Source organism: Lissotriton helveticus, chromosome 1_1, assembly GCF_964261635.1.
Source record: "Lissotriton helveticus chromosome 1_1, aLisHel1.1, whole genome shotgun sequence".
Taxonomy (NCBI): Eukaryota; Metazoa; Chordata; class Amphibia; order Caudata; family Salamandridae; genus Lissotriton; species Lissotriton helveticus.
The window spans coordinates 2,086,134,658-2,086,152,966 of record NC_136057.1 but is presented as its reverse complement, the minus strand read 5'-3'; the positions used below and the strand labels follow the sequence as shown (position 1 = coordinate 2,086,152,966).

General features: G+C 41.3%; 1 protein-coding gene across 1 annotated transcript in view; it reads right to left on the bottom strand.

The window, feature by feature from the left end:
* The window catches only part of LPAR3 (lysophosphatidic acid receptor 3), a 201,549-nt gene that overhangs the window by 70,246 nt on the left and 112,994 nt on the right, over positions 1-18,309 (bottom strand). The window contains exon 2 of the mRNA XM_078659271.1: positions 11,074-11,830. Coding sequence (XP_078515397.1) covers positions 11,074-11,830 — 757 coding nt within the window. The remainder of the gene's footprint in view (positions 1-11,073; positions 11,831-18,309) is intronic.

Here is an 18,309-nt window from a genome sequence, read left to right as displayed (position 1 = left end):
TACTCTTTTGTGGAAGCAAAAGTAAGCAAATCAATATGTTGCCTGTCTTTCCACACTGTGTTGAATAAACCAACTGAGGCTGAATTGATCAACACCCGACTTCCATCTCATTAACAGCATCTCTAGGGCGACTACAATAGCCACGGGATGCATGCCTGACTACCAACAGAGACGGAGGGCGAACCAAAGCTGAGCAGAGTCCTTCGAAGACCCAGCTTTTGCACAAATCACACTTTGTGTAGATGACATTGATCAATGATCATGCACAGGAAGATCAGAGGCGTGACGGGAAAAACATAGTTGTGCAAGGGGCAGTAATACTTGCTGATGACTAACAGAAGAAGCTGGCCTGACGGTAAAATGTGAAGTAACCACAAAAGAAACATATTTGAGTTTACAAAAATGCTAGAGGGAGGTGACTCACCCGGAATACTGAATGCCAGATGACAAACGGCAAGTTATCGATCGCGACAATTCATCAGGTTAGATAATGATCACCTATTCCGACTTTTTAGGTAATACCATGCAGGATTTTGTGCTTACCACCCGAAACTCTGCAGGTCCTGGCGAATTCCGCCACTTTTTCCTCTGTTATATTCAGGAGGAGACTTAATAAAGTGTACAAACTTCATTACGCCATCATATACAGAAGAGGCTTTTCAGCATGGTGCCTAATAAATTACTGACACATTTTCATTTGGAGAGTGATTACTACTCTGCTTCCCAGTGGTCTCCATCTTCATTCAGAGTTCCCGAATTTACTAACAAAGACAATGTGGCACAAACGGGCCATTAAATATAGTTTGGAACCAGAGGAGAGATTTACCTGTGTGATGTTTCCGCCATCATGTGGAAGACCCTCTCTAAAGTCGCCTTAGTTCTAAATGCATTAAAGCATCTCTAAAAATGGGTGCGTATATGGATGGATGGATGATATAACAAATACTGGCAAAGCCAATAGGTTTCACCTATGTGAGAGCTACTGACTTTTAGCCATGTTTTGCAGCAGTGTAGCTTCTGTTCAGTCAGCATGACTAAAAGTTAGTGGCATGGCGTGGAGGAGACTGGACTAGAGTGGCATGGTGTGGAGTTGCATAGAGCAGCGTAGAGTGCAGTGGTGTAGAGTGAAGTGGTGAAGGGTAGAGTAGAGCGGAGTGGCATAGAGAGGAGTGGCGAACAGTAAAGTGGAGTGTATTGTAGAGTAGAGTGGCATAGATGAAGTGGAATAGAGTGGTGTAGAGTGGCTTAGAATAAAACTATATTGAATGGAGTGGCATAGAGTGGAGTAGCATAGAGTAGAGCAGTGTACAGTGGATTGATGTAAAGTAGAGTGATGTAGAGTGGCATAGAGTGGAGAGGTATAGAGGCCTTGTCTGGTGTAGAGTGGAGAGGAGTGGTGTGGAGTGGTGCAAAGTGGTGTGGAGTGATGTGGAGTAGCAATGAGAGGTATAGAGTAGAGTGCATATACTGGCGTACACATGCTTGTCATACAGCGGAGCAGTGTAGATTGGTATGAAGTTCAGGGAAGTGGCGTAGCGTGAAGAGGCAAACAGTGGCATGAAGTGGGGTGTAATATAGTGGGGTAGAGTAGAGCGGTGTGGGGAGAGTAGAGTGGCATATAGTGGAGTGGTGTGGAGCATAGTGACACAGAGCACAGTGTCATAAATTGGAGAGGTGTATGGTGGCATTGTGTGGAGTCGAATGGCATAGAGTGGAGTACAATTGCCTATAATAGACTGGCATAAAGTGGCATAGAGAGGGTTGGAGTGAAGTAGAGTGGTGTAGAGTGTAGATTAGAGAGGAATGGAGTGGCTTAGAAAAGAGTGGGGTGGAGTAGAGTAGGGTGGAGTGGAGTGGGGTATAGTGGCAGAGATTGGAGTAGTGTAGAGTAGAGTGGCATAGAATAGAGTGGTATACAGTGGCATGGAGTGGGTTGGAGTGCCTTACAGTGCCTAGAGTGACATTGTATGAAGTGATGCGGATTAGAGTGGTGTCGTCTGGTGGGGAATAGAGAGGCATGTAATGGAGTAGAGTGCAGTCACATAGAGTAGAATGGAGAGGAGTGTAATGGAGTACAATGGCATAGATTAGAGTGGAGTAGTCTACATTGAAGTAGCTTAGATTAGAGTGGTGTAGGGTGGGGTGGAGTAGAGTGGGGTAGAATAGAGTGGTATGGAGTAAAGTGGGGTGGTGTAGAATGGAGTAGTGTGGAATAGAGTGGAATAGAGTAGAGTGTGGTAGAGTGGAGTAGCATGAAGTGGTGTAGCGTGGAGAAGAGTGGATTGGATTGGTGAAGAAATGAGTGGTAGGATGTGGCATAAGGCAAGTTGGGGTAGGGCAGAGTGAGATTGAGTGGCGCAGTGAGTGGCATCGAGTAGAGTGGTATAGAGTGGGTTGAGTAGAGTGGGCTGGAGTAGAGTGACATGAAGAAGAGTGGTGTAGAGTGGAGTGGTGTGGTGTTGTGTAGAGTAAAATGGCAGAGAGTGGGTTGGAGTGGAGTAGAGAGGCATAGAGTACAGTGGTGTACAGTGCCGTAGAGTGGCATTGTGTGGAGTGGCATAAAGTAGAGTGATGTGGAGTAGAGTAGAGTGGGATAGAGTAGAGTAGAGTAGAGTAGAGTAGAGTAGAGTAGAGTAGAGTAGAGTGGAGTGGCGTGGAGTGGAGTGGAGTGGTGTAGAGAGGAGTGGGATGGAGTGGTGTAGAGTACAGTGGCATGGCGTGGAGTACAGTAGTGTAGAGTAGAGTGGAGCTCAGTAAAGTGGCGTGCATTAGCAGAGAATGATGTGAAATTGCATAGTGTGGATTAGAGTGGAGTGGCACAGAGTGAAGTAGCACAGGGTGAAGTAGCGTATAGTGGCATAGAGTAGCACAGTTGTGGGTTTAGGTAAATAAAGCAGAGTTTAAGACATACTTCAGTGATTAACACTAAACAGAGACGTACAAAAGATCACATATAGGTGCTAGGCACACATAGAGGACACAGACCATCTGGGACGGGGTTAAGTTCCAACCACAGTAGAAGCAAGCCCTCAGATTTCATCAACAGCAGCCTGAGTATTTTTCACTGATGAGCCAGTCCTATTTGCTTGCTGCTGCCAAACTGCGGCTGCAGCTGCCTCGACCTGCCCGCTCCGGTGAACCCCACCAGCCCACCTCCTCAGCCCAGAATAAATCAAAGACTTTTAATTGATGCCAACTACCGACGACGCAGCCATCCACTACCTGGCGCTCCCTGCCTTTGAGACATTGGGTTGCACAAGACGCTCACTAAAACCTACTAGTGACCTAAGCCCTACTCCACCTGGACTTTGGTTTTCCACCCCGACTCAAGTTCTCACAAATGGAGGCCAGGGCACTAGCAGGTCCTTAGGTAGAAACAGTTCATTGCAGCATGTTGCTCCCCCTCCAGGTAATCAATACCTTGGCATCACTGCTACCTCTAAGGCACCACCTGGTGGACCATGCTCAACCACTGGGCAATGAGGAGGTGCGGGCCCTCATCTGGTGGGGAGTCAAGACACGGAAGCCACTGGCCAGACTGAGCAAGTGGCACTGTCGGAAGAACCATCCACAACCCCCATTGACATGGAGCTGGATAAAATGCTTTAATCTATCGCCGAAACCGAACAAGACCCATGCAAGAGGGTCGACACAGTGGCAATAGGTGTTGCAAAGGATGTTGAAGCATCAAGTAAATGTTTTATTTGTTGTAATCTTGCATTACTATGCAGATGAGTCAAACTCGAAGTTCCAAGAACTTGGAATTGAGGGTCTGTCTGGATTTGTTCTTTAGAGTTACATGTTCAGAACACTAGGAAGTAGTCCCTCCGCCCTATCTCCTAAAGCATAGTAGGTGCTTGGGAGGGTGGGTAGTCTTAATTATCCACTGACTAATGGTGGGGCTATTGTGTAAGACCGAAAACAAGGTAATTTAACTAGTCGAATGACTGTTAATTGATGGAACATTTGGAAGATGACTTGTAGGCCCTGTTTTATTTACTTGGTTCAGTCTAACTCACACCATAATTTTTTGATTGATGGAAATTTGTTGGTTGTATAATTTATAGTCTGAATAAACGTATTATTAGCATTGAGGTTTTTGTAAGATTATTTTGTACTCTCTTAGAACGGATAAAACTGGCAGAGAACGGAACTAAGCTAAATTGCTCATAAAATCTGCATTATGTAACACCAATATGTTATCACTAGTAATATCAAGTTACAGGTGTTTGGGCAAAGGCAAATTAACTGTATCTAAAGTCACAATTAGGTGTAGAAATGAGAAGTTTGTATGATGTCATAATTAATGGCTACAGTCCTGCAGACATTCATGGGCACCTTCTACTCTCTCAAACCTGAAAATAAGAAAATTAATTCATATTCATATGATTCATATTTGCTTATGGAGAGACAAGGTCAGAACTAAAAATAAGAGAATGACATTGATATTGCACCTTCCCCAAAGTAAGAACAGAAGCCTGTATCCACAGAAAAGGGTTTTCCAGTATAAAGGGAACAGTTGCGCTCAGCAGAATAACCGGTTGTCAGGTCGACATAGGATCGAGTAATATGGTGCTAACAGGAAAGGGGTAACCCTAATAACCCCTAAGCTAGAGTTTGGAACTCCAAACCTGTACAATAATAATCAAGGACCTGTGCACACATAAGATCACAACACAGAGTATGTTACTATAATAAACAAATAAACAAGAAATCGCCACGTCTTTTCTTGTTACTTTTAACGCTTGTTTGCACAGAGTCCAGCCGACACGTGTTTCATCAGAGAACAGTCAACTCTGAAAACCTGAAGCAGAGTTATATGATGAAATTACTATAAATGCATTTAGAAAACTGTGTAGACAAAGAGAAACAGTGGGACAAGCAGTACTCAAAGAACTACATCTATAGTGAAAAATAACCTATACAAAATTCACACAAGAATTAAAATTCAATCTAAACCACAGTTCAAAGGAGTTTCACTTGAATCTTAAAAACATCTCGATAGGCCTGTGCGTGTTACATAGAGTGCACAAGACATCAAAGTGCTAATACACCCACTCTTATTCGTGCTATCATAGGGAAAGGAAAGTAACTAATGATAATTATTAACCAGCGGCATGCAAAGCACATACCCAAGTCATAATAGATGGCATCGATAATCTATAGAAGGAAAAATGAAAATAATAATAAAAAATATAGGTCAGTTGATAAGATACTTGAAGAACTAGGTAAAAAACACACGCTAGGGTCGATGAATACAACTCCATAAAATGTACCCCATAACCAGTGATAATTCCAACCCGTAATTGTTTATTATATTAACATACTCTGTGTTGTGATCTTATGTGTGCACAGGTCCTTGATTAAGAACAGAAGCCTATCTGCATGGCAGTGGCGTCACTAGGTGGGTGCGGGGGGTGCGGACCGCACCGGGTGACACCATCCCATGGGGTGACACCTCCTCCTCCTGCCGCTGTCCGCCCTCAGTGCAGGGTGAATATGACAGCTGGGGTTCCACAGCTCACGGCACTTCTGTGAGCTGCAGCTCCACAGACAATATAGAACAGACCTGTGTCCATGTGTGTGTTTTCTTTTGGGAATTTGCGACTTTGCGCACTTTATTGTATCTATGTCTGGTAACGAATGTGCTGAAGACATAACTTTAACGGTAATATTGTGTTTTACTGCTTTGCACTAGTGACAGACAGTCCGCGCTCAGAAGACCTGTCAGCTCGCTGTTAGGGGCGCCGTGAGATTCATGTGTTGCTCGCGTGCTCCTCACTGCACTTGTTCCACGCACAGGAGGGGGGGGAGATCTACCCTGCAGTGCATCAGAGAGCTTTATTGTCGGAGGAATGGACGAGGGGCTGTGTTTTTCTCTGCTGGATTGCTTGTAGCGCTTTTACTGCCTGATACTATGGTAAATACAAATATAATGCAAGGATTCATAAAATATTATACACTTACGGAACAGCCCATTATAAAGTGCGCAAATGGTGAGTATGTATCTCCCTCTGTGTATATACAGATATACTACACTGCAATAGATTCCACTCTCGGACATATATTATTGAAATAAAGCGAAGACGCAGTCACAACCCTCCTGCGAGGATTATCTGTTATTGCGCATAACTAATCCCTCTCCTGACTGCTGACTAGTTTCACTCACGTCGCTCGAGTAATATACCGTTCCATATTTAAAAAAATAAAACCCCACATTCAGGACCCCAATTAACTGTTTCACGCTCCTTGTAGGTCACCTACACGCTCCATGAGCCCCCATTCCCGAAATGTCCCCATGCCCGGGTTAGGAAATAAGGGATGCTTGTGCGTTAACTGGAAAGCTTGCAGTACCCCTGCTTTAAATGCTTGTTTGGCACTGAAAGTTACTGTGGGTTCTGAACAGATGAATACATCTCCTCGAGGAGGTCCATCATGGATTCATGAGGTAAATCGTGATGGGGTGACACCATGAGTTACCCGCACTGGGTGACACCAACCCTAGTGACGCCACTGCTGCATGGCTACCTCAAAGCAATTTAGGCCCATCATACAACACGTGAGCCAACTTGATTGTGGCTGTGAGCCAGGGGCGTAGGAGACACTAAAATTCTGGGGGGGACAGGGACAACCTTGTGGACTTTCAAGTGACCCTATACAAATCACCGCCCGTTAAACAAATACAATCGCATATATATGAAGTGAAATATTGAGATAAGCAGGCATGTAGTCACAGTTGCATGTATGCTTTATTGTTATTTACATTCACATAGTAATCAGACCAAATGTTAAGAAAACATGTATATAAATGAAATAAAATAAATATGAATCTTCCATCTTCATGCACCAAGCAAACAAAGGTTCCGACTTCGGGTGAGGGCGTCATGTTTGCAAGTGCATTATGGTTTGAGAAGTTCCTGCTGCTGCATTTCTGGTCGCCAGCAATTTTCAGGAAACAATAAAAATGTGAAGATAACTTCGGTGATTAATGTTCCTTATTGAGAGAGATCAGAGGTTTGGCTAGTGGAAGTTGAGATCATGCTCTTTTGATCAGATCACTGTGTTCACCTGTCAGGTGGCTCTAAGCCACCTATGTACATGACCTCTTTGGACTAGGCTGAGTGAAAAAACATAATCGAAAATGGAACTCAATAATCCGGGCCACGACAAAGCTAAGTATTCTTCATGAAGATTTGGGCACACATGAATTTACATACAAAATAGTACCAGACAAATATTTTATCAGAATAGCAAGCAAGAGTCAGAACCTGGGGAATATTCAGGGTCATTTACCAAAGGAGACGGACAGGAGACATGGAAGGAGGAGAGGAAAGATACGCAAATCAAGTGGTGAGCACAAAAGAAAGGACCAATCAGATGCGCTAACACATAAACACATGAAGCTCAATGCGCTGTCACTGTTAATATAAATCCACTTTGCAACATGTAAAGGGAGCCTGCTGCCCAAGTGATAATCTTTGTGCATATACAGATAACTCTTTTCTACACTACACTGTACAGAAAATGATACTGTATATAAATGAGATTAATTATGCATAACCTCAACTTCTGCACGTTTCTGGGGTTAAATAAATGGATTCTTCGGAATATTAAGAAAAAATAATGTGTTCTAATAATTCTGCTGTAATCCTTTAATGCAAAAGGGTCATTGTTTCAGCAGTGATCACACTGCCAGAGACTGTCGTGTGTAATCTTGAGAACAAAGACCACTGTACCCACTGTGTCCGCCTTTTGTTCGCACACATTTCTCCTCCCTCGCACTGCTATCTCAGAATGACACGGTGCTTCTAAACTACAACCTTCCTTTTTTGTTCGCCACAAAAAAGTATCGAAAATAAAGTTTCCTGTGGTAATGCGAAGAAAGCATCCATTCATTCCTGGAACGATAAACTGTGTTTGTACGGGCCGCCGCTGCATATTTTGGATCCACTCCTTGTTTTGAGTTCTTAATTGTTGCAAAGAGTGTTTCTTGTTTCTTGTCTTCAAAGTCTCCGGGCAGACTAGACGTGCTGGCTTGCAATCATTGTGAACTCACGCTGTCCTTCGCCATTAGCGGCTTTATCCTTTTTCATTCTGTTTTATTAATTCATGAAAGTAGATTACTTTAAAAAGATAAAAACGAGGATGTTTCGGAATTCACGCTCTTTATCGACCAATCCGGAATTTTGAATGTTGAATCGGAAGCAGTGGTGTGTAGATATTTGCTGCGGTTTTGCAGAGCATCCTTAGCGAAATGGACTTTGTGGGGTAAAAGACGTCATCTTTCTCTTTAGCGCTGCAAAGGGGAATGTCAACAGAGAGGGCGCTATTGGAAGAAGAGGAGCAACACGTTTTCAATACGAATGGAAAAAGTAAGCAAACATGCGGGAAAGGGTCCAGGGCAGGGGTAGGGTTGTTTTACTTTAGGGCAGTTTGAGTGGAAAGACTGCAGAAATATTCAAATAAAAATAACTCCACAACAAGAACGTTTGCAAGGCAAAAATGGACCACAGATGAACAAAAGATTCATAGATTGTGAGTTGGTATGATTGTGATTACAAATCAGAACCTTCGAGCTGAGCTGGGCTACAAACGGTATGTTCCATATTGACTAAGTTCTTGACCTCCCTGATGGCAATGATAGGACACTCAAAAGAAGAATACTGTGCTGCTATTTTTACACCAGAGCTTGCCATCTGCCCACTCAGGAATGATATGGGCCATCAAACACAGCTGAGGTGGGACAAATAGCTGATTTGAAGGCCGCAACAGCAGCTCTTTGATCAGAAGCTAGTGCTCTTTCTTTCTGTGCCAGCCCCCCTTATTCCCAATCCAAGCGGAAATGTATGACCAAATGCCGCAATAAAGCAGCAAAAAGAAACAAATATGTTAGTTTTTCCCCCTACTTTTCTAAGGTACTTAGGGTTTATACTTCCTTCTTACCAAGGAAGATGAGGGTCAAGCACTGAGAGTAAGGAGAGTGATGTCTGATGAAATAGCTTTTCCTGCTCTGGAGATAAGTTGCGAGTGAGGTGCTATGCACTAGGTCAAAGTGTGCCTAGGACGCATGCAGCTGGCAGCCACAGGAAACTTCCTCTGCGTGCCCGCAGCAGTTGCAATATTCTGCTAGGGGAGCATTCTGATTGGCTATCTTGCTCCAACCATTCTGGTCTGGGTGCTAGACTAGTAATGACCTTCAGGCTCGATTACTGAGTAAGCCTCACAATGGTAAAAGGGACATGAAAGACAATGTTGCACTGTGCCTCATCAGTTCTGGACCTCTTCATTGCTTGAAGGTCTACAGAATTGAGTCAATTGAAAGGTATTTAGCAAACAAATCTATGTTAGTCAATATTACCGCTGACCACAAGCAATTAATAGTTCAGAATCTCATACTTGAGGCAAAGATGTCTAGTTGAGCAAAACATTATGGCAGGAGAGTTAATCCTGAGAAACATCACACAGAAGAAGTGTTTGTGTGATCATATCGAATGGTCTCAACACTTGCTGCTGCAGAGGGATATGATAATACAAAGAGTGGGTGGATGGTAGGGTATTCAAGGCTGGATGAATCAAGTGCCTAATGAACATTTTCAGCATAAAGAAGGTCACTTTTTCAAAGGACAGACAAGATACCAGGTAAAGGAAGTAAATACTTTGAGCCAGAATGTACCAAACCCTTCGGGCTACGCTGTATTTCCATCCACCATAAGAGATGCTAGATAGGAGAATGTAACCAAGATTGGCCGCCAGTACCAGGCATTACATACTTTAAAGTAAATAAGATATGTTTGGGAAACAGGACATTGACTGCAATGAATCAACCTGTATTACATGATTCCTTTGCAGGGCGTGTGGGCAGAATACAGAGTAACCAATAATACACTTTTATGAAGGTAAATGGAAGAGCAGGATTTTATTGAGTACAAAGAGGAAGGCCTTCATTTTGCAAGCGTAACTTTGGAGTTGAAGCATGTTGTCCACTTTACAGAAGAAATAGACTAGAATAAAATGGTGGCTTTTAACGGGGGTTGAGAATTTTGTGGCTGGACACCAGTCACAGGTTACCCATTAGAAGCAGTACGTTATTTCCCATCAGAATATTGAACCATCAGTTATAAGCTTTTGAAACTAGACAGCTCTTACAATTTACAATCTAAATTAGTGCTATCCAATTTGGCAGTGCAGAAAAGCAAGCATTCATCTATCGTCAGCTAAAGTAGTGTTTCCCTTCTGGGCATGCTCACCTTGGTAATTAACACTAGGACAAACATTTTAAATCATTAAATATTGCACACAGAACACTTTTTCTCAATTATATATAGCATATCCACCAGATATTTCGGTTCTGGACTGAGGCAGTAGATGACAGGTTTCAAAAGCACTAGTAGGTTAGGCCATCGATTCACAGAACAGCCATCTTGGAGCACTCTGTTCTTTGATTTGTCCAGTGTAACAGGCCATCTGTACTTTAGCAAAAATTATTTTTGGGCACATTCAATGCCTTTTCCAAACCTGTTTTCTGAGAGCACCACTAAGTCACAGTAATGTCAAAAATGTGTTTTATCAGTTTCTTTATGTTAAAACAATGTTTTTGCGCTAATTTACTACCTATTTGCTAAAAAAAGACTTAATAGACAGGGATATTGGTGAGACAAAAGTGGATAAGAAAGAGAATGTTGAAGGCAAAGCAAAAAAAGAGAAGGGCAATAGCAGGAAGCAAAAAAAGGGAAGTGAGGGAGAACAGACGATGAAAGAACATTGAGAACAAGGGCAGCAAAGTTCAGATGAAACATCACACTTCACAAGGTATCCTCAATTGAAGGGCATGGGCTAGTAATCATGACCCAACAGGGGAAGTGCCTGCCACAGATGTTTGGGATCATCCACTTTGATAACTTTCCACGGTCTCCAAAAATATTTTATTCTTCATTGATTTCAAGGGAATCACCCTCCCATACACTCAATTTCACCTTCCTTAGAGACTCAAAAGTTGAAGAGGTAAGGAAACATTTACCTGATATTTGTAACACAAAGGTGAGCTAATACCATCAATGTGCATTATTCACTTACCTAGGACAGCCATGACCGTCTTCATCAGCTTTATCGGTGTCCTCCTGCGACTAATGGATCCAGATGTATGTTGCGACAAGACAGTTGTTTTCCTCCTAACATAGATGTAGATTCTTAGGTAGACCACAACCATGATAAAGAACACAACGAGGTTTGAAACTGTCCAGAAGGTCAAGTAACTTCTACTGTATATTGGAGCCAGTGAGGAGCAAGATGTGATGTTGCAGAGGCAGTTCCATCCGAGAGTAGGTACTGTGCCCATAAAAATGGCAATGGCCCAGACAGAGAAAATGAGGAACGTCACTCTCTTTTTTGTAAGGTTACTGTGAACTCTCATCCGAACAACCGACATGTGTCTTTCAACTGCAATCGCCAACAGGCTTGCCAGAGATGCTGACATGCTGGTGTCCACAAGTCCTTGCCGCAAGAACCATCGGTGAACCGTTAATGTTTTGGATACGGGACCGGTGTGGAACATCAAAAAGACATATGCAATGCCAGCAAAGAAGTCTGCTGCTGCTAAATTGGCCAACAAGTAATAAAAGGGAAAATGAAATCTTTTGTTCGTGACAACAGCTGCAATGACCAACGCATTGGATATGAAAATAAACAGGCAGAAGAAAGCTCCAAAACACAAAACAATCACCAGTTTCGCTCCAGACCAGTCTTCTTCAGTTTGACTTCTGCTCTGATTGTAGAAAAAGTCCATGCGTTTATCATAGTGACACTCATTCATCATGGACGAGGGTCTAACATCCTAAAAAGGTAAACAGAAAATAAGATGACTTGTTACACGAATATTAACATCATTGTTTTTTTCGTTTTCCTTTACCATGTAACAATTCATTTTGGCTTTTTTATATTTTAAGGTTCGTTGCACAGTTACCAATTATACTTTCTGCTTGAATGCTGGCAGCTCTTGCTGAATGAAGTTCACATACAACACAAGAGCAAAATAACTATGCAATAATGTGCTATCCATTTTAACAGACCTTACAAAACCCTCATGAGCATGCATGCGGTTGATTTAATGAAAATAAGATACATATTCATCACCCTGATTTGAATAAAAACAAATATGCACCCTGAAAATTCAACCAATAATTCATTTAAATAAGTTAGCCCCATTGATGATAGTAGTATCAAAATACGAACATACCTTTATACGCTAAGTAACATATGTCAAGAATCATGGTCCAGTGGTCCAATGCATCTAATAAAGCATACCAGTTATGTGGACCGTCATCTGTCAATAACAGAACACTCAAGAAGGAGAGGAAGTGTGCCAGGGCATATTGGAGTGATGAAAGTGGAGAAGTGAAGCCTCGTCCATGTGATGATGGCAACAAGAGGTCATACAAAAATAGGCATAAGAGGGGGAGGTGGAGAGTATCTGAGAGGACTGTCAATTTTCCAAACGTTTTTTAGGGATAAGTACAATATTTTCTGGAAGATTAGCATCGCTCAGTGACAGCAAGTTGTAGCAATAACACTTGGTCGAAAAAGAAAACCAGATTATAGAGAATTTGACTGAAGTGTGGAAAGTAAAATTCTCCCTTGTATTCGGGAAATTTCAATGTATTCACGGCTGTAGGCAACACTGCATCTCATCAAAAGAAGTTCTAAGCAAAGGAAGGCAATTAGTATTTTGCCAGTCTTGTTTTGGCCGAGGAAGTATATTTCTTGGTATAACATTCTAGGAAACCTCTGAAGTTCTTGCAGACGTGTACATTATTAGTTAAAGGTACTTGTGTAACTTTGTTCTAGTCATCCAAAAGCATAAATGGCAGCTGATAGGGGGAAATAATAGATGTAGCGAGTAGGGACCATGGCTGAGTTGAGTGGGTGGGTGGGACTGGCTACTGGAGGACGAGAGTAATCAGAGAAAAAGAAGGTAGGATACAGGAGATTGCTCCCCACAAACAAAAACCAGAACGTTCAGCAGGGACAGGCTGGGGAGAAAGGTGGGCTGGTATGACGCCCCCCCCCCCAGAAGAAAATAAAGACACTAGAGTCAATTGGACCAATATTAAAAGTGCAGACTGTCAATCTGATCTCAGAAAGAAAGGTTTAAGGGAAAGTTCATAAGGGGGTCTTGGAAGATCATGTTCCTATAATGTTATATTATTCACAGATGTTGCCACAGAGCCCATGTTTTCTAAAGATTACATTCATGAAAAATCTTGTAAACAGTATGACCCTCTTAAAAATGTGAGTATGAGGTGAGAGTAATAGGAGGTGCACTTGAATGGCTGGACATATGTCACGATTCCAGATTTTAATCAATTCAAACCCCATCCTCTAAGACACGAATTTCCCCACTTTAGCGTTGCAGAGTTACATTAATATTATTGACCGTTTATTATCAACATTATATGGCATACGCCTCAAACCAAATTATCCCTAATAACATTTATTAGGTTTTATTTCTAAATAAAAGCTACTTATTGTATTGTTGTTGTAGCAATGCCACTATTGTCAATTCCAGTTTGAAACAGTGTGCTCACACACCATATGTGGATTAGATTCAGCCTAAAAAGTAGAGTTTGGAATTCCTTCTAAAATGTGCCGAAGTCCTTCTGAATTACTGATGTCCAGAGAAAGTGTTTTCCATAATAGAGGGGCAACACCATAAAAAAGACTGTGATGCAGCTGAGTTCTATTTCAATGTTTTGATTTTGAGACTGGAAGGTTCTTTACTCCTTAATTTTTTCAATTCATCTGAGATATGAAGGCAAGAGTGTAGGTAAAATGGGTTTTTGAGCTTTAGGGCTTTAAATAACTTATAGGCGAGTTTGAATTTGATCCTTTCCTTTAATGATAACCAGAGCAGATCTCTCAGCACCAGTATTATGTGAGCAAATATTTTGATACCCATTGTCAAATGTGCAGCAGAGTGAAGAAGGGTTTTTAGTGGAGCCAGTGAGCTTTTTTTGGTTTCCGTAAAAAATGAACGAGTCAAATGTGGAAATCACTATGGATTGCATTATGGAAAGGAAGTTAGACTGCGTTATGAGTAGTTTGAGGCATTTCAAGACCAGAGTCTCAAGAGGACTAAATGGTGTGATAGATGTGAGTTTTCACAGATAGGTGGCATCAGCAGTTCTTAACCTTTTGACTTCGGTGGACCCCCAATTAATCATTAATCCCTTATGAGATCGTTATTGATATGTGGGAGATCCACAGTGAGTCATTATTGAAAAGCGAGGACCCCAGCTAAGCATTTTTGATGATTTGACCCGTAAAACAATACCCAGAAACAAGGATTCATCAAAAAAATACACAAATGATGAAATAAAAACAAGGCGACATTATTATTATTATTATTATTTTTTTTAACCATTTTTATTGATATCACAAGAGACAGAGTAAAATAAATACTTTTACAATTCATAGCATGATTATACCAAAGAAAACACAAATATACATAAGCATAAAAAGGAACCAAACAGAGATATAAACACAGAGGTTGATAATAAATAAATAAATAAACAGTAACGAATCTACGTTTGAGTGAGCCTTAATTTAGTATCTGAGGCCAGGTACGTAAAAAGTTACTCTCCTCCGAATAGAATGTCCCATACTCCCTATTTTTTCCTCAAAGGGTTAGGGCCCCTTAGTCTTGCTAGTGCCATTTCCATAGTGTGTATTTCGTTTACCAGCGCCCACCACTCCATAACATGCGGTGGATCTGGAGATATCCATGCCCTAGCTATAGTTAATCTTGCGCAGGCATATAGAATAGAGTTCAAATCTTTATTTGGGCTATTTGTTTCCTGCAGATCTAATAATATCAAATGAGCTGAAAGGGGTGGTGATATAATATGTTTTCTATCTAATATTTCTACGATACCCTTCCAGAACTCTGATAACGCCGGACATGAGAAAAGCATATGGACAATATCAGCAGCTTCTAATTTACATTTGGGACAGCTGGTACGTTCATTTGAGTGATTATCTAGTACCCAACTTGAAATTCTTTGGGGAGTGTAGTATAGTTGACAAATAGTTCTGTAAGACTGCAATCTCATACTGGAAGACTGTACTACCCGGTTAAGTTGGGTAAAGGAAGTAGATATCTGCTTGGGAGTTATACTTAATCCTAACCGATCAGACCATTTGGATGCTAACTTAACACAATCATCTCCCTTTGCCAGGTTCAAAAGACAGTAACTTTTACTGATAAGTGACTTGGTCCTATCTGAATATAAGCATTGTAAAATATCAGAGTGTCGGATTTCTTTAATGTTCATTCTCCGAACTAGGAAGTCTTGAATTTGCATGTATTTAAAATACATCCTATCATTCAAATGATATATTAATTTAAGTGATGAAAACCCTAACAAACTATCAGGTCCGTATAGATCTCCCAAAGTTTTAATACCATGGCCAGACCAAGCTGTCCCTTCCCCGTCTGAGAATATTTCAGGAAGTCCTGGGTTTCCCCATAGCCTTAGTTCAGCATTAAAAAAAGGCGTTTTATCAAGAGTCATAATTTGCTTCCAGATTTGTACGATATGCTTAGCAGTCTTAAACTTGACTCGTTTGAAGTAATTTGGGTCATTAGTTCGAGCCAAAAATTGTTTACTATCGTGCCCTAACATGAAGTAATGAAAAAATAAGGAGTTATCATTTCTCAGTAGGCTACGTATCCGATGAAAAAAAGAAGCAAAAAAGTATAATCTAAAGTCGGGGAACGTTAATCCCCCTTTTTCAATTGGGAGCTTAAGCAGATTTATTGCTCTCCGAGCCTTTTTATAGCCCCATATATAGCTGCTACAGACTCCATCGAGTTTTTAAAAAAAGAGGTTATTGGGGCGTAACGGAATCGATCTAAATAAATAAAGAAATTTGGGTGCTATTTTCATCTTTATTAAATTTATACGTCCAACCAAACTTAATGGTATCTTGTGCCAATTTTTTAAAGATTTAGCCACTTGTTTCAAAAGTGAATCATAGTTAAGGGCTGTTATTTCTTCGATCTTTGCAGACATTTTAACACCTAGATACACTGCATTGGAGCAAAGACCAGGTACTAGCCCTGGTGGATTATAATTGGTGATAACCTGAGTTTTATTTATATTTAATTTGTATCCAGATACATTTCCGAATTGTTTTGCCTCTTCTATTATAGCAGGTATAGCTTTAAGTACATCAGTAGTAAAGATAGCGACATCGTCCGCATATGCGGTAATTTTTAAGCTATTCCCCATGTGCTGAAATGGATTAATATCCTCCTGTGTCAATAGTACATTAAGAAATGGTTCCAATGATAGTGCGAACAGCAGGGGTGAGAGAGGACACCCCTGCCGTGTTCCTCTTCCGATTAGGAAGCTGAGAGAGCTCCTTCTTGCATAGCTAATCCTTGCCATTGGTTGATGATATAGCGACTGAATCCATCCAAGGTATCTTCCCCCGATACCAAAGGCCTCCAGAACAGCCCACAAAAAATCCCACCCCACTCGATCAAAAGCTTTTTCAGCATCTAACATGATCATTCCGAGTAAGGTGGGATTAATTGATGATACATCAAAAGCTGTGATGGCCATGTTAATATGGGCAGTAGTATCACGTCCTGTGACAAATCCATGTTGTTGAGCATTGACCAATTTGGGCATGAGAGGTGCGAGTCGATTTGCCAATATTTTAGCAAAAGCCTTGGCATCTGCGTTTATCAAAGATATCGGTCTATACGACCAGCACTCATCTGCAGGTTTTTTTTTTTTTTTTTAAAATACTATCTTAGCTGTTCCCCAAGAAGGGGGAGCCCTCCCAGTTTCACCAATTGAATCTACAACCATTTTGAACAAAGGGAGTAATTCCTGTAAGCATATTTTATATAGCTCCATAGGGAGCAGGTCTTCTCCAGCTGCCTTACCCGAGGGGAGAGATAAAAATGCAGTCTTAATCTCATCAAATGTAATCTCTGAGCTTAACAATCTAACAGCTTCCTTATCTTGTTGTACCTTCATATGGGAGTGGAGATATAGTAGTATATCATCCTTGGTAATAAGAGTTTCTGGAGTGTATAATTTACAATAATAATTAACAAACTGTTCTAGTATCTGATCTGGTTTGGGCGACATTATTATTTTAATGTGAAGGTTGGAGCTTTTTAAATTCAGTTGAGGCCACTTGTCATCCATACGATATTCTGTTTGATGCATTTGCACTACTGTCACAAATCAAGCTGAGGATTTTAGCTTAACTTTTAGCCACCAATTTCAAATTCCTTCACATTTACTAAATGTTTTAAAATTTTAATTATAGTTTTTGCCTTTTGTTTCTTTATATACTCTTTAATAATCTGTTATAATTATTGAATTTTCTCAGCAGTTGCGGACCCCCTAAGAAGGCTTCGCGGACCCCAAGGGGGCACTGGACTACAGGTTAAAAACCACTGGGTTAAATCAATCTCAGACCCCACAGATTTGGATACACAGGTAAATTTGGGTGTAAAAGTGTCTAATTTTAGATCATCTAAGCAAATATACATTTGGACAGACAACAATACAACAAAAAAACAAAAAGAGGAAGATCCCTAGTTAAAAAAAATCTATATGACAGATTTCTGGTAATAGGATATGGGCTTTGGAATGTGGGAAGCAGCAACACTGGAAGAATATGCAACAGGTTATCAAGATGAGACAAGCCTGACATGTCAAGGTCATGCGCGGCCCGTGGAGGGAGTTGCGGTGGGGCGAAAGGCGGGGCGGGGGAGGGGCAGGGTGGGGGATGCTAAAAACCAGAGTATGGATAATTGGAGGTAAGTAAACAATGTAATTATAAAACGAATTTCGTAGCGCGCCCTGCATCGCAAAATGTGATGCAGGGCACGCTACGAAACATGCAGAAACATAGTCAAGAGATACGGGACAGTTAAGTCTGACGTGCGCTTGTATAGTTCAATGGGGATGCCATTGGGTCCCCCAGCCTTTCCGGACTGCAGAGAATGAATGGCAGTTATAACCTCGTCAATCGTGAAGTCAGCCTCCAGAGTCAATGCTGCTTCCTCTGTAAGAGTCGGCATGTGAATATCTTTTATATACGTACAAGCTTCCTCTATTGTCATAGGGGAATTAGAGGTAAATACCTGCTCAAAATAGTCAGCCAAGGTGCATACTATGTCTTCAGGGGAAGTGACTATGGTGCCAGTCGAAGTGTGAAGTTGAGCTATCGTTCTCTGCGTTCTGTCCCTCCTGTCTAACCATGCCAAGAGCTTGCCTGTCTTGTCTC